General features: G+C 33.9%; 1 protein-coding gene across 2 annotated transcripts in view; it reads right to left on the reverse strand.

The window, feature by feature from the left end:
- The window catches only part of LOC150103860 (protein SCAI), a 399,077-nt gene that overhangs the window by 158,386 nt on the left and 217,022 nt on the right, over positions 1 to 23,669 (reverse strand). For both annotated transcript variants that reach the window (XM_090396561.1, XM_090396560.1), the window contains one exon: positions 3,122 to 3,241. In XM_090396561.1, coding sequence (XP_090252687.1) covers positions 3,122 to 3,241 — 120 coding nt within the window. The remainder of the gene's footprint in view (positions 1 to 3,121; positions 3,242 to 23,669) is intronic.

Here is a 23,669-nt window from a genome sequence, read left to right on the forward strand (position 1 = left end):
TCATTATTCTCTTGTGCAAGATCTCTCATCATCTGGCTAACAAAGTTTGTGTGTATGCATTTGTAATTAATGTAATCATGTTACTTGATTTGTGATACTTTCATTTTTCCATCCAGCACCTGATACTAGTTTCTCTAGATGCATTTCACATGATCAACTGTAAAGAATAAATTAAGAAGCTTTGAAACCTCATATATAATAGTTATCAACAAGTCCTCAAAAAATTTATCTGATCCGATAATGAACATCCTTTCCTGTGATTTCAATTTTGTGATCTTCCCAAATAAGATTCCTAAATTAGATATAATGGCAAATGTGGAAAAAAAGCCTCCAAAGAATATCAAGAGATACTGAAGATTTTCTTTGCATTCAAACAGCCTCTGTCCTTTTACAAACAAAACTACTTAAAATAATATCACAAAAGTAGAATTAAAGACCTTAAAAAACATTAAAAAGGACAAAAACATCACAATACTAAAGCTGACAAAGTCAACTCAACAGTTATTCAGAACTCTATAGAATTCAGGAAAAAGATGAAATCACTCCTAGAAGAACAAACACCTATGGAAAGTCAGAATGAGATCATAGGATATTTCCATAATAAAACTAATAATTTAATAAAAAATATGCTGAATTAGTTTGGAAAAAAAAAAAAAAAGCCTACAATCTAGACATTCTCCTGTACCTAAATATATGGAGTGCATAAACACAACTTGCCATCATCATCATATTCCTGATATATAACCCTCAAGGGATGTACATCTTCTAAGGCGCTTCTTAATTGAATCCATCCACCTATATCTTGGTCTTTTTCCTGCCAATCTGGCTGGGAACACTTGTTTTGCTAATCTTTCCTCTCCCATACTGTTTTAAGTGACGATACCACCTGAGATTAGCTCAGCTAATGCATTCCTGAATGCAAATAATATCAAGTTCTTTCCTAATATCCTCGTTTTTAATATGATATTGCCATTAATGCCATCTGATCATGCCCCTAATCTTTCTGAGGACTCCCATATCTGCTGCCTGTAGTCTTTGGTCAAGTGTTTTACTTCTAACCCAGCTCTCAGATCCATAAGTTAAAATCGGTTTGAATGCTGTATTGTACCATACCAGCTTTGTTGATTCTGTTGTTTATTTCCATATTTAATTTACCATCTTCACTAAAAATTGTGCCTAAGTAGCTGAAATGTTTTTCTATAGGTTCTCCATTCACAATACACTTGATATTTTCAATGCTTCTGCCTATTTTCATTGTCTTTGTCAATTCTAACTGCTGACTTACAACTCAAATGAAGACTAAGTATTGCTTGATATAATGTCGCATTGACACCATATAACTGTAGAGTATTGAATAGCTTCTCTCTTGGCACCTTGTCATATGCCTTTTCCAGATCGACAAAATTTAAATACAGATCTTTGTTATACTCCCATGATTTCTCAAGTATTTGTCGTAAAGTGAAAATCTGACCCTGACAGATTATTTGGCCTGAATCCAGTTTTTTCTTCATCAAGCTTCTCTTCCACAATCCTTATCAACTGTTTCTAAAGTATACTAGCATAAATATTATCAGGAAAACTCAGTAGAGAAATACCTCTGTAATTCTCACATTCAGTTTTATTTCCCTTTTTATATATGGGTACTATGAGAGCTCTGCTCGAATCATCTGGAATTCGTCCCTCTGAAGTATTAAGTGCAGTCACTGTAGGAATTTTATACCACCATACTTCAGCATTTCTGGTCGAATATCATCTATGCCTTTCCACATTTCAAGCCTTTGATGGCTTTTTCTACTTAAGTATGGATATATATTCCTGACACCACACCTGATAAGTGTTTTTTTACCACTGTGCTGTCATCACTGCTTGTTTCATTTAGCAATTTTTTTGAAGTAATTACTCCATATTTCAAGGATACCTTTTTCTCCCATTTTCATGTCATCTTTATCATCTCTAATTATGGGATGCTTAAGGGTCAAAGCTGTATAAATGAGAGGAGACCACCATATAGCCTTTAAAGGAATGAGCAGAACCTAAAATAATAAAACAAAAAAAAGGTTACAACAAAGACTTTAGACAGGATTTGAACCAGTCTTTCTGATCAAAGACCTGTGAACACATGATATGAGTCTGTCATTTGCTCTCTGGAGCTGCTCTTGGTGCAAATAAAACATGCATGTCCAAAATTTGCCATTGTGATAAGAAAAAGTTAGGAATGGCAGACACAGAAAACAATTAAACAAGAAAAGAGCAACCATCCCCATTTGTCCATACACACAGAATTAACAAACTGCCATAATTTTCACAATGAATTCATTTAACTTCACCAGTGTGCAAAAACTTTTTCTGAAGTTCTTATTCCAGACATTTCATGTCTGTATTATTTAGTTTCTTTTTGTAAAATTTTGAAACTGCTCTGATCATGTATTTTTATTTTGTTTCCTGTCATGTTCAGTGTGTATAATAATGAATTTTTTTGATGAACCATTTTCTCAATTAAATAAAATTAATTATTTTACAGTATCGCTTACATGGAAAAGTGGACATCTCTATTCTCTAACTAATAGGTCATGGGTTTGAATCTCACTACTACAGATGTTTGTATATGTCTTTAGGCAGGAAATGGATTTCAGTTCAGACCACTACCCTGCTTACTGGAAGCCTGAAGTAGTTTGAAAAAGTTGAGTCTCTAGAACAAGTTTTCTGGAGAATTTAACCCTTAGCCAACTTACAGCACTAACATATGATTTTGTGGGTGGGATTCACATTTAAAAAAATGTTACTAATAAAATATTAAAATAACTAGTTTTAGCTCTAATTAATATCTAGATACATTCAGATAGCAACAAAGCATTTGGTTAGGTCACATGTGTAAAACAAATTCTTATCACTTCACCACTCATTCAAGCAATAAACTCTCACTGAGATTTCATGGGAAATTCTGTGTCTTGAGTGGGGGCTTAAACAGAAGAAATTTATAAAAAAAAATAAATTTAACAGTCATACAAAATTTTAATATTCTTTATGAAGCAGGAGGACGGATCATAAGCTGAATATCTTCTATCTAAATTAGAACAGCTGACAAGTAAGTAGATAGTAAATGAAAAAATATCAAACTTACAAAAGGTACCCGTCCTGGAGCTGGAGATGTATCATATATCTGGCTTGAATCTTCCTGTGGCTCTCGCTCCAATGTTTGTAACATACGAAACATGTCCAATGTCAATTCACTAAATTTTACCTAGAAAAATCAAAATATAAATTCACTAAAATGGAGGTCACGTTTTGTTTAAAATGATGTGATCTCCACTCTTCGAAGACAAAATAAATAAAAAATAAAAATGCATTGTAAAGAATATAGGCACTGACTGAAAAGGCAGAAAAATAATTCAAATATACAAAAATCAATAGTATTATCAGAATGGATAAGAAAGAAATTAAATCCTCTATAACATGAGTAAATGTTTTTTAGCATTGCACTGTACCTACAGGGGGCTTGGTGAGTTTGTTATAGTGGTATTTGCTATCATGATATAGTTGTTATATATATATATATATATTATGTTTATTATGTTATATATATTATGTTATGCTATACATAACATACAGGCAGTCCAAGGGGCTACGAATGAGATACGTTCCTGAGAACGTCTTTTAAGTCGGATTTGTATGTAACTCAGATCCCTGATAAACAGTGTATATATGGTAATAATAATAACAATACTATAATGGCTCATGTGTGGCAATAATAATAATACAAGTGTAATGCTGTAATAATAATACTCCTGTACTATAATAATAAGTTACAGAAACTATTGTACTCTTTCTTTTAATTCAAACAAACAGAACATAAAAACAAACTCATACAAAAAGTTTAAATAGGAGATAGGAGAAATTTCAAAAAAGAATATTAAAGGTTAACATTCACCTAATGTTGCAACGTCTTGCTTACTGGAAGGAGCATTTTTGAGGCAAGAAGGTAGGCTTACATATAATCGGAAGATGATGATGGAAATGGTGCTGGAGAGGATGAAGTGAGTGCTGGAGATCAGGATTTGATTCTTTTGCTGGAGGAGGGGAGCTTACCACTGAAGTCAGTTTCTTGAAAAAGGTATCTAGAGTTGCTTGCACAACTTTTTTTCTTTTAAATCATAAATGGCCTTGTAGCAGTTAATGTTATCACTCATTGCATGGTAAACCTTTGTAAACCACTCCATGTTAGGATCTTGCTCCTCAAGCTTAGCAAATCCTGCTTTAATGAGACGAAAGGCTTCAGCTAGTTCTTTTATCATAAACTTTCTTGGCTCTGGATCTTCTGATTTTTCGTGTTTCTATCAGCTGCTTCTCTATCTCCATAAAGTCATTGGTTAATTTTGTGAATGAGACCCTAGTAAGTCAATGCCGTCATTTTCATTGATGTGCATTGTCACTATCCACCACAACTTTTCTGGCTTCAGCGATGTCTTCTTCTGTGAAGCCACGAAAATCATCACAGAATTGAGGGCACAGTTTGTTCCACACCCCTTTAATTGTTGATTGTTTCACTTCCTCCCAAGAATCAGCAATGTTTTTGATGACATCATGGATGTTATAATTCTTCCAGAACTCTCTCAAGGACATCACATCATCTTCCGTAGCCCTGACTGCTTGCAGGAATGTATGCCATAAGTAATAAGCCTTGTCATTATTAGTAGTAAACTCATACAAATGCAGAAATGACTCCCTGGTCCATTGACTGTGGTAATGATGTAGTGCTGGGTGGTAAAAATACAACCTTTACATTAGTGTGAAGGTCATCTAAAGACGTTGGATGTCCAGCACAAGCAGAATTTTAAAGGGAATTTTCTTTTCCAAACAATAACGTTCCACAACAGGAATAAATCAGTTCAAGAACCAATCTTCAAACATAGCAAGTGTGACCCAGGCCCTTAAATTTGACCTCCAAATAATGGGAAGAGCTGCTTTAATAATGCGGCGAAGTGCAGGTTTGTTTACATGCATGAAAGAAACTAGTTCCCGAATTATTAATTTAATTATTTAATTATTCTTATGGGGAACCTTGGGAGCCTGTTTGTAAGTATAGAGCCGTAAGTTAGGTCATCCGTAACCCGGGGACTGACTGTATATCATCATAATGATAATGATATTATGTTATACATAATGTATCTTGGCAGCTTAATATAAGAAAAGGGTAATAGTAATGAAATATTAAAACCAGAAAAGCTACTGTCAAAATCAATTCAACAGAATCGGAAATACTTAGAAGGGAAGATTAACCAGCAAACTCAGAAAAAAGTATGAGCAAAACATTTATGTTATGGAATACAGCTTGTTTTGCATGGAGGTAAATATGAACCAAAAAAGAGAGAGAAAGCAACAAGAATAAAGGAATAAGTCAGCAAAGAAGGAAGAAGGGATCACATATATATTATGGTTGAGCAGGATGTTTTATAGTGAGTTTACTCACTCTGCAGAGTTTATTACTACTAATAATGACAAGGTTTATTGTTATCATAGAGTATTCATAGAGTTCAGTATGTACTCTATGAAACATACAAAATACTGAATACATTCATTTGAGATTAATGTACACTTTAAAGATTTTTAAACAAATTTTTAATAGTTTATTCAAGAAATTACATGCATAAAATTTAATCAACAATACTATTTTGTTAGATGTAATATACAGGACATATTACAATTATTACCAATGTACGTGTTGAAAGTTTATTTTTCACTTGGTTAGAGTATAATAAATTTAGTTTAATCCTTTATCCAAGTGTGAGCAAACAAAGTTTGCGCCTGAAAGTATCTTCAGGACTGGGGTAAGGTGGTACAACACCATGGCACTCCTTGCAAAGGTGGAGCAAGCTACCAACACTCCTATCTCAGTATCTCCCATAATGCAAAACACTAACCAAGTGAAAAATAAACTTTCAACATCTTTCTCTAAATCCAAAGTAATTTATTAAAAAAGGGTGGCAAACCATTTGGCAACTCCTATAGGTAGAGATGACCTGCTAATGCTTCTGCCTAGTATCTCCACTTGGGCCTGGCTCCCACTGAAGAGACCTCAATAAAGGTCGAAACTAGTCTGGGTTGTGGCCCTTCCCTTAATGCATAACATTAGACATATCCGCAAGGAGATGTGTTTTGCATTATGGGAGATACTTTCAGGTGCAAACTTTGTTTGCTCACACTTGGATAAAGGATTAAACTAAATTTATTATACCAATGTACGTGGTATATTTCATTTAAATATACCACATCATTTTCCCATGTTTAAGTGACATGGGAAAACAGCATAAGCCTACATTGTTTCAAGATGGTTTGTTGAAAAGCTAAAATCTGGCATGTGAGCAATCTATAAAAAGATTTTCAAATGTTATGCAGGATCAGTTCTTGGCTCTTACTGTGGGTACTGTGAGAAAAAATGATCACAGTTTATTCTTTTATCTGATGTGTGTGATGAAATCATCTAACTAAAGTATACAGCTCTTGTTCCAATCAATGTCAAGATGTGTGTGAGAAGAGTGATAAACTACACTAGTGCTGTCTTCTCTGTTACGAGCAAAGTCTCCAAGATTTTTCATCTCCTCCCAATCTTAAAACTTCAAGAAGTCTTACTATATATGAAAGGCCATATGAGCAAGGAATTCTGAAAGATTCTGGATATTTGTAGATGAGGTTAGTGTTGTTAGGACAGCAGAAAAGACTCCATATAGTGAGAATAAGTTTGTAAGCCACTCTGATGTCATGAGGTTTGAAGAAATTAGCAATTTTGCGTGCAAGTCTCACAAAAAAAGAGTCAGGGTTCTGCTGTGGATTGGAATTTGAGAAAAGTAAATTTTAGATGTTGATTTCTAAATAGTATCCCAGATATGGAAAGAGAGCCTTCAGGAAGGGCAAGGAGACAGCAGGAGGATATGATTACAGAGATGTCTGGAACTCACTGACACAGAAAAGCTCAAGACGGGACTGAATGGAGGACTTTGGGGAAATCCTTTGTATAGCAGCAGACAGAAAATGGCTGCCAAAGAATTTCTCAGGATATCTGTATAGGGCGAGTTCTGTAAATCCTAAACAATGATAGACAACAGCAGAAATGCACCATCTTCTATGTATTTCCATTATTGATACTGTAATCGTTCCTATAAGCTTCGTCTGTTATTTTTTATTTACTACTGCCAATCTTACATTGATATATATATTTTTTGTTTGTTTACCCTGATGAAACCACACATTTTTAGTGGTGAAACTAATGTTACTTTATATATAGTACTGCTATATATTAAAAAAAAAAAAAGACTTATTTTCAATATTGAACTTCTCTGGTAGAAAGACTTCCTTTAAATATGACAACAATATTATTTTAGTTGCATACAGACAATGTAAACTGCACAACAGAATAATTAATGTATTATAATTAACAGGATAGTACAGAACAAGATGAAGGGAAAAAATAAGAGGAAAAATAAATAACAGAAGAATGATTCATGAGAAAGTAAAGACTATGAAAAATTCTGTAATAGCATAAAAGTCACTGAAAGAAAGGGTAAATTTATTAAAATAATAAAAATAGTAATAATAGAGGACCACATGTTGAGGCAGTATAATCTTTGAAGCCAGAATAATATTTTATGAACGGAGTGAGATTAACATATACTTTTCATGTCACTTGATGCCTTTTATGGATGAAGTGTAGGAGTTGAGCACCTACACATACACCTTGCTGATAACTATCAGACAACTAGTCACCAATCCAGCACACTAATCTACTCAATCTCATCCTTTTCCTTTTAATTACCAGCTTGTTATATGGATTTACCAAAGGATTTTGCAAAATCTAAATATACCACTGTATATGCATCTGCTGTGTTAAATCTGGCTAAGCAAGAACCACTTGTCAGTATAGTAAAAAAAACTACAATTCAGATGGCTTGGACATCAACTCAGACATCCTGAAGTCTCACTATTTTTTGGAGTCTCTCATCCAGTGCAAACATAGGATGGCAATTGCCATAGAGGAAGAACATGCAAACAATTTTGGCAATACATCCACCAATAGGTTGAACTGTAAAACTACATCTGACATCTAAAATTTAGTTCAAGTTAGAGAGACTTGGATATAATTTGCAATCTTTAATTTTTAATGTAAATCTCTTTTCCCTTTTCATATTGTATCGTATTATGAATAAACTATGATGACATGTATCTTCCTTGTTCCAATGCATCTATCACCATATTATAATAAGTAAGCAGATTTTGTTGCATAGAATTCTGAGGAGTGAGGATATACTAGAAATATGTTGCTGGTATTCTTCCACATGAAAAAACAGATGAGATAGAAATATTTTTATTGACTACTCAACTAGCAGTCAATAAAAATATTTTATCCTATCTGTTTATTTCATGTGGAAGTATACCAGCAACACATTTCAAGTAAGTAGACTGCTAAAACACCATCTTCCTTTAGCAAATCCATGCTGTCAATCAAAGAGAATGCTGCTGTTATCAACCCAATGCTAACTTAACAAACACTTTAACAACAACTCCAGACACACAGACAGACCTATAATTTGAAAGATGGTTTAATGATAAATCTGGTGTCTGACAAGAGTGTTCATTATCCTCTCTGTCATTCATTCTCTACATGGATCACATTATGAAGGAAAGTGGTATTAAACCTGATATCAAAATTGGAGATGTTAATCTCAGCTCTTTGCTTCATGCGGATGATGTTATACGTCTAAATAAATCCAGTATAGGGCTGCAAGATTCCCTGACTAAACTGAATAACTGTTGTAATAGATATGATATGAAGGTGAGCAATTAACAAGACAAAGACAATGAAAATAGGCAGAAGCATTGAAAATATCAACTGCATTGTGAATGGAGAACCTATAGAACAACTGAAACATTTCAACTACTTAGGCATGATTTATAGTGACGATGGTAAATTAAATATGGAAATAGACTACAGAATCAACAAAGTTGGTATGGTAGGAAATCAACTGAATACATTTATATGGAATAAGAGAAAAATTTGCCAAAACACTAAATTAGCTGTATAGAAGACAGTGTTCAAACCAATTTTAACCTAGGGATATGAGAGCTGGGTCAGAAGTAAAACACTTGACCAAAGACTAGAGACTGCAGATATGAGAGTCCTGAGAAAGATTAGGAGCATGAACATATGGCATCAATGGCAATATCATATTAAAAACGAGGATATTAGGAAAGAACTGTAAAGGAGTGTAAAGTTCATTCACTTTACACTCCTTTAGAACATGGTCCAATCTAAGGCTCATCTTAAAAAGATGCATTAACACAGTTGTTTATTCTCTGGAACATTCCCTTGAAACATGCAGTGATATATCATAAAGCCCTACAGCCTTATACACATCAAGTTTACTCAATTCCTCACATACCTCCTGTCTGCTCACCACTAGTACTTCCTCTCCGATTCCTAGTACACTCAAGTATTGCATGATGTCACATTCAAGAGCATGAAATACCTTATGAATTGTCCATTACATATTACAACTATATCCACCACAGTGGTTATCATCCTACTATTTTCATTAACCAATATAGCTCTACCATAATCAAAAGAACTATCTGGGACCTAACTGCTGCTCGTGCTGCAGCATGAGCAGCAGTTAGTCTGACCAAATCACCTTTCTTGCTTGCTTGCACTCCTCAGGCAACTGATTCTTACCACTCATTTTGTGCTGCCTCCATAATGGCTTCTTCTAAATTGCATGCCCGACCTCTTCAGTCATCCATTTCATACATACCTTATTTAACCTTCCGATCTTTGGAATACATTGACAATGGCTCTGCCAAATAGTTCCAAGTAGGGCTGAAGCACCATTGAGAATCTTCCAATCCAATTCTTCATTGCATGATATAACTGCAAGCCATCTCCTGAATTTGTCATAATCACAGGCTTATAGTTCTACATATCCCTTTCTCATAGAGGTACTGATGTGGCTGATCACTATCCAAGTAAACACTTTGTGGTCATTTTCAGTAAATGGAGAAAGACATGATCTCACACAATAACATCCTCCAATGAGATAAACAAAATCCAAGACCTTTGAACCTAGTATACCTTCTGTTATGTACAACCTAAAACAGCTGTCTCTTAAAAACTCAAGTAATTCATTCTCTTTGTCCCCAAATGCTATCACTTCATTTCAATCTATATTACCATAATTAAAATCACTCATAATGATCACCCTTGAATATCTGCCAGGCTAATTTGTTTATGTAACTCTCATAGCAGAAGCTAAGGATGATCTGGAGCAGTTAATTCTATTGGTTAAGATGGAAAGTAACAAGGCTGGGCTTAATAACAGACCATAATAGAAATCGGTGAAAGTTATGATTTACTTGGGGTCCAGAAACAGAAATGATGGTAAATGTGAAGATGAAATTAAAAGAAGAATAGTCATGAGGAAAAAAGCAATGTTAAACCTTGCAGGCATAGACTTCTGTGGCTAATTGGTTCAAAAGATCTTTTAATGTTAAACCTGATAAAAATTATGAATGATAGAGGTGTGAGTAAGGCTGCGAAAGTTAAAATTGTCAGAGTAATGGTATTTCCAGTAGTCATGTATGGATGTGAAAGCTGGATTATTAAGAAAAAAGACAGAAAGCAAACTGATTCATTTGAATTATGGGTGTGGAGGAGAATCCCATGGAGTGCAAGAATGACCAATAAGAAGTTGAGAGTTTATTTTTCACTTGGTTAGGCTATAATAAGTTTAGTTTAATCCCTCAATTTATAGGCAATATTTAGTTAGGCAATATTATAGCCTAACCAAGTGAAAAATAAACTCTCAACATTTTTCTCTGAATCCGGAGTAATTTATTAATAAGGTGGCACACCCTTTGGCAACTCCTATAGGTTAGGATGACCTCTCATTGCTTCTGCCTTTGTATCTCCACTACTGGGCCTGGCTCCCACTGACGAGTCCTCAATAAAGGTTGAAACCGGTATGGGTAGTGGCCCTTGCCTTAATGCATAGCATTACACATATCTGCAAGGAGATGTGCTTTGCATTATGGGAGATACTGAGATAGGAGTGATGAGAGCTTAGAGCTTTCTCCACCTTTGCAACGAGTTGCCTGGTGTCGCACTATCTTACCCCAGTCCTGAAGATACTTTCAGGCGCAAATTTTGTTTGCTCACACTTGGATTAAACTAAACTTATTATGACCAATAAGAAGGTTTTAGAGAATATAAAGACAGAATGTTCTTTGGAGGTAATGAACAGAAGTTGATATACTTTGGACATATTATGTGAGCTGATGAATTATTGGAAAAGGCAGTGATGTTGGGGAAGATTGAGGGAACAAAAAGAAGAGGAAGACCACAAAAGAGTTGGATGGACAACAACAAAGAACTTACCAACTTGAACTTACAATTACTGAAAGAAAGGACAAGAGGACGAGTGGGATGGATAGCCTTTATTCACATGATCACCATGAGTTGAAAATGATTGGATGGCACACAACAACAACAACAATTTGATTATACTTTCCTTTTTTACTGACCTCTAGAGAAGTGAATCAGTGAATTGGGAGAAGCCGAATTTTCGTCAAGTTTTTGGTTTTAGTTCACTATTTTGGTTGAGTGTGACAAATTTTAACTATCTCTCTGACATTTATTAATAGTGTTGTGCTTTTTTAATAGCATAAACAAGTTGACATTTGTAGTGTTTTATTAATTTTTTGTGTAGTTATAAAATGGATACATCTCCAAGAAAGCATTAAAAAAAATATGTACTATTTCTCAGCACACATCCATGACTCAAAGACAAATTGCCAATGAGTGTACTGTTAATGCAATTTTAAAGAGGTTTAGGGAGATAGGTGCCCTTTCTCCTGACAGAAAAGGAAAATATGAGCAAAAATATGAAAACGACACTTACTCCAGTTCATTTACTAGTTGGGAAAAGCAAAATGAACCCAAGATTGTCCTAGTGGGATTAATGTTTAAGACATGACAGATTGTTGGAAGCAGGGAGGACTGCCCACAGACCAAAAAAGAAACAATCATTGATGAAAGCTATGCAGAAAATGAGGCTCCAAAAATGAGGTACAAAGATTGGACTGCTGAGAAGTGGAAGATGGTCATATTCTCAGATGTGAGCCATTTCTTTGTCCAAGGAGAGCAGTACCCTATGTTCACAAATCAGTGGCTGAGAAGACTTCTCTCACCCATCTTCAAAAAGCTCCTAAACAACCAGCTAAAAAAAAAAAAAATGTTCTGGATTTTTACACATAACGGTCCAAGATCACTTGTGTCTGTTGATGGTATGATGAAAAGTGACCAAAACATAAAAATATTGGAGAAAAGAATGGTCCCACAGGTCCAGAAAGACAAAGAACTCATCTTCCAACAGGATCTCGCTCCATACCACACTTCAAAAAAAGTGAAAAAGTTCCTCAAAAATCATAGAATCCAATTGCTTCAGTGGCCAGGTAACTTTCCTGACATGAACCCAATAGAAAATTTGTGGGCCATAGAGAAAAAGAGACTTGGAAAATTAAATTGCGATGTAAAGGATAACTTAATACAATCCATTTTAAAAGTACAGTTTCGAGATGCAGAAAAAAGAAAAATGTATTCTACATTGGTAGATTCCATGCCTAAGCAAATTAACTTATTAGGAATAGAGGAGCACATATAAATTATCAGTAAAGTTGGAGTTTATTTCTGTACTTTTTTCTTGCAAAATTAAAATTTTTTTTTAAAATGTGAGTGTTCAGATTAATTTGTTATTTGGTGTTATATTATAAGGTCTATAGCAACACCTAACTAAATATTATTTTGTCCGCCTATCTCACACAATACTGTCTCAAAACTACTGTCACTATATGCCCCTTGCATTTTCACCTTGTCTGAACATAACTCCTCTACCCCCATCAACAGTACTTCTCTTCTGTTTCTGCTCTGTCTTCACGAAAAACATCATATCCTTCCATCATTCAATTATGTTTCTCTTACTCCAATGGCTTTTGGGCAGATGAACTCAATCAAAGCCACAATTTTCTTTGTCTTATTTTGGATACTTCTGGCAACTGTATACAAATATACAAACATAATAGCCCATTTCAGGTTCTATAACAAATCCTATGGACACCACTTCTAAGATGCAACTCCTTTATATCTCCCCTGGCTATTCCTCTCTACCACAACCATACACTCTCCCCTTATCCCAGCTCATCTCAATCTACTCACACATTCTCTTCTAAATCCAACATGCATATTTTTCATGCAGCATCTTCCTGCCCACCCTGATCCCCCTTCTTCCCATTTCCCTGCCTATCTTGTGTTCCTTCTCATTCTCTTCTGCTTAGCTTCTCTGCTCTTCCATATCACCTCTTACATCTCCTCAGATCTTTTATTATTCTTAAATAAATTCACAAGAATTTAATCATACGAAATAACTGTTACAAGAACTTGGTAAGAAAAAAACATTAAAAAGATGAAACTAAGAAAACAGCAAGAAAACCTACTATATTTTTCAGAATGTAAAACATTTTAGCTGTTTAATTACAATGCATTAATGTTATTATTTTCAGACCTTTATAGATTCACAACTCATTATGGGAGGCTAAACACTCTACAGACCATAATACATTATACTTTGCCTCAAAAGACATTCATTGTTGCAAACACTGATAACTTGCTCCAGCAATGCATTTCACTTATTCATCATTCTCCAGAATAAGGGGAATGGTAGAGTCCAAGATACATCATCTTGGACCAATTTTTTCCTTCCTATAATTGAGTCTATATTTCAGATCTGAGAATTCTTTGACTTTGGTTCTCTTGAAAACTTCAATATACACATTTTTCTTTTCACAGAGATATGCAAAGCTACATGGGAGGGGACCAAATCACCTTTGCCTTCTTGTATCTTGGACCAATTCATAGACATCACTGTTGCTAACAACCACTTGTTCTTTTCATGCTTTAAACTGAAGGTTTTCTTTTAAAAATTGAGATGTAAGAGGAAGAATTCATTATAAAATATTACCACCAGAATCACATTTAATTTAAATGTCTTTATTTGTAAAATTCTGGGCTAAGTTTCATAGCCATTGTCAATACAATTATAGAAAACACTAAAAAGAGAACAACAACTCAATTGAAAGCACATAATATTATGTGGACTATAGGCTGCAGGAGATAGCCCCATCTGCATTAATAGATAGTCAAAATAAATTACACTAAAATAATTTAGTTAATAAATTATTTTTAAATGTAAACTTTTTTTTTATTACAAATTAAGGAAAACACATGAATGGTGAGTATTGTAGTGAGTTATGGTGAGTACACATGAATGATGACTGTGGACACCCGAACCAATCAATCTATCATATTTCCAATGGTGTAGTCTTCACGCATACAGGGGCCAAAGAAGTGACTTCCTGGAGGCAACACCGCCTGCCATAGACTGGATCAGAGAACTTGATCTTAATTTATAAGTGGTTTATCCACCAAAAGTGTAACTGTCTATGTTTTTCTTTAATTGTTTGTCAATTACATTTTTTATTTACCTTTTATATATTTATATTGATTTATGTACATGCACTTTTATAACTGTATGTAGATTGCCATACAATAAATAAATAAATAAATGATGAGTAATAGTCAGAATACCTTCCCATAATTGAGAAAGTTTTAGGCAATCATTGTTGTTCAAGTTTGGATTGTGAATGTGTGCTTCACAGCATTCTTTGTACACTCTTTCCATAAGAAAATAACTTTTGTACAACACTTTTGTGCAAATATCCTTTAAGTGAAATGTATTCCTGATGTTCTTGAAGACGAATTTGTGCAGAATAACCAGTCTGTCCATAATAACATAAGCTGCAAGAGTAGGGAATTCTGTAAATTCCAGGATAAGAAAGAGGAGGATATTTGTTTTTAGGTGAGATAAGGAAGATATTAAGTTTGCAAACTGGATGGAAAGAGACTTGTACGTTAATTTGTTGAAGTAATCTTGCTATATTTTCTGAAAGTCCTTTAACATAAATCAAATTTACCCTGGAATTAAAAGATAACAATTGTCTTCCTTTTTTGGATGTTCTCATTCTATGTCAACCAATTGATAGTCTACAGTTCTGAGTATATAGAAAACCAATTCATACGGGTAAATACAATGATTTCTAACTCACATCATCACCCTTGTCAGAAACATGGTGTAATCAAATTTTAAGTCAGCAGAGCTCATAAAATATGCTCTACAGGTTCTCATCTAAACAAAGAACTGTTTATTATCAGAACTACTTTTATCTCTAATGGTTATAATGCAAAACCTATTGAAAAAATAATCAATAATTATGGCCATTGTTCAAACCAGCCTGAAGAAGAAATTACTAGAATTTGTATTCTATATGTTAAAGGGCTTTCAGAAAAAATAGCAAGATTACTTTGACAGATTAACTTACAAGTTTTTTTTTACTGCCCGGTTCACAAACTTAATACGTTCTTTATCTCACCTAGACAAATATCCTTCTCTTTCTTATCCTGGAGTTTACAGAATACCTATTCTTGGGGCGCTTATTTTATTATGGACAAACTGGTCATTCTGCACAAATGCATCTTCAAGAACACCAGGAATATATTTCACTTAAAAAACCCAACCAATCAGGTTTAGCAATCCAAGCATTATCTATAAAATACATGATTCAATGGAATAAAACCAATGTGTTACACAAAAGTTATTTTCTTATTGAAAGACTATGCAAAGAAGGCTGTGAAGCACACATTCACAACTAAAACCTGAACAAAAATGATGGCCTAAAACTTTCTCAATTTTGGAAAGTTATTCTGACTAATACTCACCATTCACGTATTTCTTAAATTATAATTTAAAAAAAATTGTTTATATTTAAAAATAATTTATTAACTAAATTATTTTAATGTAATTTATTTTGACTATCTATTAATGCAAATGAGCTATCTCCTGTCTTCCTTTTTTGGATGTTCTCATTTGATGTCAAACAAATGATAATATCATGTGCTTTCAATTGAATTGTTGTTCTCTTTTTTTTTTTTTTTTTTTGGTGTTTTCCTATAATTGTATTGACAATGGCTATGAAATTTAGCCCAAAATTTTAGAAATAAAGACATTTAAATTAAACATAAGTGACTCTGATAATAATATTTTATATCTAGAGCATCTAGTGAAATTTCAAAGTTGATTTGATAGAAACTTAGATCACATGTGGAAAAACCAATGCAATTTATACTAGGTGTAATGGATAATCTTTTTTGTGTATTTTAATAAGTCCATAAATGTACAGAGCTTTGGCATGATAAACACTATAATATATCAACAACAGATGTATCCGAGAAATGCACTTTGTTGACTAATCTCTTTAGTTTAGGTAACTGACTTTTTGTTGGGAGTCTACCAATCACAGAGTAAGTAAGATAATAAGTTTCTGGTTGTACTCTGCAGTGTTCATCAGTGAACACTACAGCTTTGTCTGATCTTGTAATAAAAATGAATAAACCTGCTAATGCCTTTATTCCCCAGAGGCATGCAAGGCTATTTTAGCCCTAAATAATTTTTTTAAGGATCAATGGCCAGCAGTCTCCACTCTTAGCTCCACTGATAACTGGCTTGAGATCATCACTACCAATGATCCAAAAGTATCCAGGAAACAAAGTACAGCAGACACACTCTGTTGCCATCTTGAGGTCGTTAACTCTAACATTATATCATCTGGAATAGTGTGAGTTCTATGATCAATTTTCTTGAGTTGCATGGTTAAAACCTGAGTTTCTTGTAATGGCAATAGCATTGCCATTACAAGATCCTCAAGATCAGAAGGATATATTCACAGCTGTGATTGCAGTTTGATTAACATAAAACTTTAGTGACTTCTAAATCTAAATTTCTTGGCATTATTTGTATATAATTCTCTAATTCACTATCCATGCCTACCATAAATTCAAGATATGATATTCAACATGTAGCTAAAGAAAAATTTAGATCTTTTGAGAGCACATGTAATTTGTTAAGTGTTAATTTTCAGTTAGAACCATCTTGTATTGTCAGCAGGTAGCTGAAGGTGACAGCTTCATTCTAACAATTAAAATTTTTAGGGTTAATTACAGCTTGCATTTTAAAATAGCTCATTTTGCAGAATCTAATGATCTTTTTATTATTATTACCATTAAATTAGAATGATTCTTGCTGAGAGATGTTTTTATCTAGCTTTTATTTATTATCTAGCTCTTGAATTGGATGTTATTCAAATGGAATTGCTTGCACAATGCATGTCATTAATAAAGCCTTAATGGCTTTAAGATACATCCTATGTGAAGAATTTAATTTCTCCTTTATTCTAAAAAAAAAAAAAAAAAACGATAATCAGCATTGTGGTGCATCTGGAAATTCAACTCTTCGATACTATATTCCTGCAGCCTCATATCTGGCTTCTCTTGTAGATGATGTTCTTGACAATTAGTTGAGCTTGTAAAGAAAATTAACTCCACATATAGTTTACTACTGAAAAAAAAGCAAATGACTTTCTTTTCTTTTGTGGACATATAAATAATACTCATTCCTATTAGTACCATCCATTTTTCAGTCTGCCAGAAACCTATGCATACAGGATGGAATATCCAACTGTCCTGAAACCATCCTTAACAGAATGCGGACATTGTCAAAATGCTGGCACATGAAGCTGACTCCATCTGTTCTAAGGATCAGTCTTGTAAGATTAATCAAACAATACAAAATATGACCATTCCTAATGGATCAGGCTAATATTCAGCAGATCTTTGGTAAATATCAACCCCTTTGATTATACCTCAACCAAAGTTACTTAAAACAGTTTCTATAACCTAACTTAAAAGAATACTGAAAGAGATAGCTTCTTCTACCTTTGAAGCCATTCAAAAACTGTCTTCCTTACTGCATGGAAAAATTACTTGCACTATTCCTATTTGTCCAAAACAGGTCAGATAATAATAATAATAATAAATATATAATTATTTAAAATAAAGAGCCAATAATGTTTCATTTTGGCGATGTAAACATTATTTAAATTAAGGGGATATTAAATCCCCTTAATTCCACATTGTTTTGTAACCGAACAAGAAACTCAAGATCGGAATCAAAGAGTTTCATGCCGAATATAGTAACTATAAATGTATCAGTGACTACTAGCGTAAGCTAAAGCACGTAGTACAAACTAGGGCAACTCATAGCAAAGGTGGAGAAAGTTCTGATTGCTATTCTTAGTATTTTCCATAATGTAAAACCCATCTCCTAGGAGATGTATGATGTTATACATTATGGTGAGAGGTCACTACCCAGACCAGTTTTGATCTTTATTGAGATCTCATCAGTGAGTGGCTAGACCAAAGTATAATACTAAGGGTATAGCGAAAAGAACTTATATACTCTGCTATATGTGTTATCAAAAAGGTGCACCCATAAATTACACTGGCCAACAAAAAAAATTTTTTTTTCTGCTGATTATGATCTGACACTTGTTTTTAACTAATTTGGGTGTGCTGATTTCAAATAACAAACCCATTTTTCTCTATCACGTCAAGTTTTTCCTCTATGGCATTTTCTTTTTGCTAATTTGTAAGTTTTTGATAGTTTTAAGGAGGCAATACTATTTAGAGGATCAAAAAATTCAATTATTTAATATTATTTTCTGAAAGTATGTACTTTTAAAAATCTGTTTCTAACTTTTTATCAAGAAATTCGAAAAATTCCCGAAGATATAGCCTATTATTGAAAGCGGTGCGCAGATCAGAATAGGAGTGCTCACCGCTCTCGCTTGTTAGTAAATGAATAAATGCGTAAGAACCTGCAATGGCACGTACTGGTGCTTTGAATGCGAGAGAGGCCGATAACCGACCTAATACATTTAGGTGATGAAAAGTAGGTGATGACAACTGCCTAAAACAAATAAATGCTATATGTGTCATAGCGGACAAAGAACGATCGAAATCAGTCAATCGTTAATCGATCGTGAAAGTATGATGAGCGCTTATAACGTTTCAATAAAGTCTATGGTTTTTTTTTGTCTTGTTAATTGCATGTTAGTCGGCAGTGAAGAAAATACATCATGTCTACTACTCGAAAATGTGTCAATAGTGTAGATTCCTTCTGCTACATTTGTAGCAGCTTTACTGTTCCCAGTCAAAGGACAAATATCACTGATTTCGTAAAGAAAGTGTACTTTGCATACTTTGATGTAAAACTTGCAGATCAGGACAATTCATGGGCTCCAAATAAAGTGTGTAAGTCATGTGTAGAAAATTTACGACAGTGGAGCAAGGTGATGAAAAGATGAAAAAAAAATTAGCCAAAAGCTAATTTTTGGCAAAATACCAAAAATTAGCTTTTGGCATTCCAATGATTTGGCATGAACCGAAAAATCATGTAGATGATTGCTATTTTTGTTTAGTTCAGACTTCTGGTTATAATAAGAAGAATAAGAAAAAAATTGTGTATCCAAATCTCGACTCAGCAATTCGGCCAGTTGCTCATTCCAATGAAATAGCCGTGCCAATTTATAAAGGACTTCCTTTACTTGAGAATGAGCATGATCGGGATCCAGATGTTCTTGAGGAGCAAGACCCGGATGTTGATTTAGACAATGAAAATTTAATTTCTAGTTCTGGATTGCAACGTTTTACTCAAGCGGAATTGAATGACTTAGTAAGAGATTTGGGCCTATCAAAGGAATCATCGGAATTGTTAGCTTCAAGATTAAATGAAAAAACTTACTGGAGCAAGATACGAAGATAACTTTTTATCGTAGCAGGGAAAGTAATCTTGTACAATATTTTAAGCACAAGTATGGGTTTGTTTACTGTAACAATGTGTCAGGTTTACTAACTGAAATGAGTGTTGTACAATATCATCGAAACGAGTGGCATTTATTTATTGACAGTTCAAGCAGAAGTCTCAAGTGTGTCTTACTACCAATGGGAATATATATGGCTCAATTCCTATTGGCTATTCAGTCCACTTAAAGGAAACATATGAGGACATTAAAAAGGTTCTGAAGTTATTAAAATATACAGACCATAATTGGATCATCTGTGTGGATCTTAAAATGGTGAACTTTTTATTTGGCTATCAAAGAGGATATACTAAGTTTCCGTGTTTTCTATGCTTCTGGGATAGTCGAGCTAGAAACCAACACTGGAGTCAGAAACATTGGCCTCTTAGAATATCCTTAAATGTTGGAAAACAGAATGTTATAAATCAACCTTTAATCGACAGAGAAAAAATCATTTTTCCACCTCTACACATCAAACTAGGTCTTATGAAGCAGTATGTTAAAGCTTTAGATTTACAAGGTGACTGTTTCCAATACATATGTAAAAAATTTCCACGACTTAATTATGAAAAAATTAAAGCCGGTGCATTTGATGGACTGCAAATTAGAACTTTAATGAGAGACCCAAATTTCATCAACTCTATGAACGAAATTGAGAAAGAGGCCTGGACTTCATTTACGATGGTTGCGAATAATTTTCTTGGAAACAAAAAGCGTGCAATTACAAAGATCTAGTGGAAACAATGCTTGAAAATTTCCAGCACCTAGGTTGCAACATGAGTATAAAGCTTCATTTCCTATACAGTCATCTTGATAGATTTCCCGAGAATTTAGGTGCTGTAAGCGATGAACAAGGCGAAAGATTTCATCAAGACTTAAAAACTATGGAAGATCGGCACCAAGGAAGATGGCATTCTCACATGATGGCCAACTACTGTTGGAGTATTCAAAGGGATTGCCAAAACAGAACACACAGCAGATATTGCTACAAACAAAAATTTATTCCCTGAAACTCATGTGTAAGTAAAATTGTTATTTTTTTATAAATATTCTTGTAATTTTTAATGAATATTGTTAAGTAGTTATGTATCTAATTATCAGCCTCTCTCACATTCAAAGCGCCAGTACGTGCCGTTGCAGGTTCTTACGCATTTATTCGTTTACTAACAAGTGAGAGCGGTGAGCACTCCGATTCTGATTTGCAAACTGCTTTCAATAATAGGCTATATCTTCGGGAATTTTTCGAATTTCTTGATAAAAAGTTAGGAACAGATTTTTAAAAGTACATACTTTCAGAAAATAATATTAAAAAATCGATTTTTTTGATCCTCTAAATAGTACTGCCTCCTTAAAACTATCAATTTTTACTATCAATTTAAAACTATCAAAAGCTAATTTTTGGCATTTTGCCTTCCTCCACTGTCGTAAATTTTCAACACATGACTTACACACTTTATTTGGAGCCCATGAATTGTCCTGATCTGCAAGTTTTACATCAAAGTATGTAAAGTACACTTTCTTAACGAAATCAGTGATATTTGTCCTTTGACTGGGAACAGTAAAGCTGCTACAAATTAGCAAATTAGCAAAATTAGCAAAAAGAAAATGCTATAGAGGAAAAACCTGACGTGATAGAGGAAAATGGGTTTGATATTTGAAATCAGCGCACCCAAATTAGTAAAAAGTCAGCAAAAATTGTGTTGGACTGTGTTATTTAAAATAAAGAGCCAATAGGCTTCATTTTGGCGATGTAAACATTATTTAAATTAAGGGGATATTAAATCCTACATTGTTTTATAACCGAATAAGAAACTCAAGATCGGAATCAAAGAGATTCATGCCGAATATAGTAACTATAAACGTATCGGCGACTACTAGCATAAGCTAAAGCACATAGTTCAAGTATGTAGTACAAACTAGGGCAACTCGTAGCAAAGGTGGAGAAAGTTCCGATCGCTATTCTTAGTATTTTCCATACATCTCCTAGGAGATAGGTTTTACATTATGGAAAATACTAAGAATAGCGATCAGAACTTTCTCCACCTTTGCTACGAGTTGCCCTAGTTTGTACTACATACTTGAACTACAAGCTTTAGCTTATGCTAATAGTCGCCAATACGTTTATAGTTACTATATTCGGCATGAAACTCTTTGATTCCGATCTTGAGTTTCTTATTCGGTTATAAAACAATGTGGGGTTTAATATTCCCTTAATTTAAATAAATAAATATATATATATATATACATTTTTATGGCTATTTTGCCTATTTTTGTTTAGGAGTACCCATTTTATGATGTCATAGGCTTTTTCCTCAATTTTTAGGTCATTACTGATATTTTAAAGACAGATACATAAAGAATATAAGGAAGGAATAATTTTGGACATTAAAACATCAGTAATACCCTAAAAATTGAGTAAAAAACCAATGACATCATAAAAGGGGCCCTCCTAAACAAAAATAGGCAAATAGCCATAAAAATTAATATTTATTTAGAGGAGTAACACGGAAAATTTTCCAGAAATAACATCTATATCAATATATATATTAAGCTGCTGTTTTCTTACCAACAAACTAAATGGCAATGGAAATGAATTTTGTTCACATTAAAAATTAAGCATATTTCATATATAACCACAAAAATAATACACAACTATATGGAGCCACTGGGATAATTTGGTTCAATATTGATTTATAGAATATTGGTATAGTTTTACAGAAACAGCAATCTGTACTACTGTAAGTATGTATGCATGCATGCGCGTGCAACTGGATTCAAGAATAAAGTTAACAGTTCTTACATTATGCACGTCAATAAAATAAAGTTCATAAGATTAAAATAATATAAATCTGCGTTATGGTAAAATATAAAAAGAAAGATAGCCAGCACCCAAACATCCAGTTTATAATGGAGCTAGAAGCCAATGACTGTCTGTCCTTCCTGGACACACTAATCACACGTCTTCCAGAAGGTTCCTTATCATTTTCTGTTTATAGAAAACCCACACATACAAGGAGATATTTACACAAACAATCACACCATCACTCATCTCAACAATACAGTATTCTAAAAACACTAACCCATAGAGATAGAGCAATTTGTTCCAATGACATTGCTCTTACTGCTGAAATTTCTCACCTATGTCACATCTTCCTGACCAATGGCTATAATCCCCATAAGATAGATAAAATACTAAATGCTCCCCAGAAATCCCCCCACTGTCTACCACAGAAGACTACAGCAAAACTGTCGCCATCCCATACATTAAAGGTACATCTGAAGAGATATCTAGAGTGCTTAACAAACACCAACTACGCACTGAATTTAAATCTTATGTGAAATTGGCAACTCTCATCAGTTTACCTAAGGACAGACTATCTCCTTTATCACATCCAGGAGTCTATGAAGTGCCTTGTTCATGTCATTAAGCCTACTATGGACAGATAAGAAGAACTGTGGACATCCTTCTCAGTGAACACAAAAAATATATCCAGCACTTTCGCTATGGCAGGTCGGGTCTAGCAGACCATGCTTTGGATATACCCCCCCGCACATAGGATCAATTGGAAAAAAACAAAAGTGCTGCACAGAAGCTTTTACAAGTCAGAGAGGTTGTTCCTGGAATCAACAGAAACCTTGAAACATACTCCAAACCTCAACAAGTATGGCTGTATAAATCTACCAAAGATTTGGGAGACAGTCATCCTAAGACCAAATTAATACCTGCTTTCCTGCTTTCTCTCTCGCTTTTTTTTTCCAACTTAGATGGTGCCTAATTAGGACTTTAGTCTTTGTGTTGCACACTAAAATTGCTCATACTA

The sequence above is a fragment of the Typopeltis vanoorti genome, chromosome 8 (genome assembly GCF_054136105.1).
Source record: "Typopeltis vanoorti isolate ZY-2024b chromosome 8, IOZ_Tvanoo_1.0, whole genome shotgun sequence".
Taxonomy (NCBI): domain Eukaryota; kingdom Metazoa; phylum Arthropoda; class Arachnida; order Uropygi; family Thelyphonidae; genus Typopeltis; species Typopeltis vanoorti.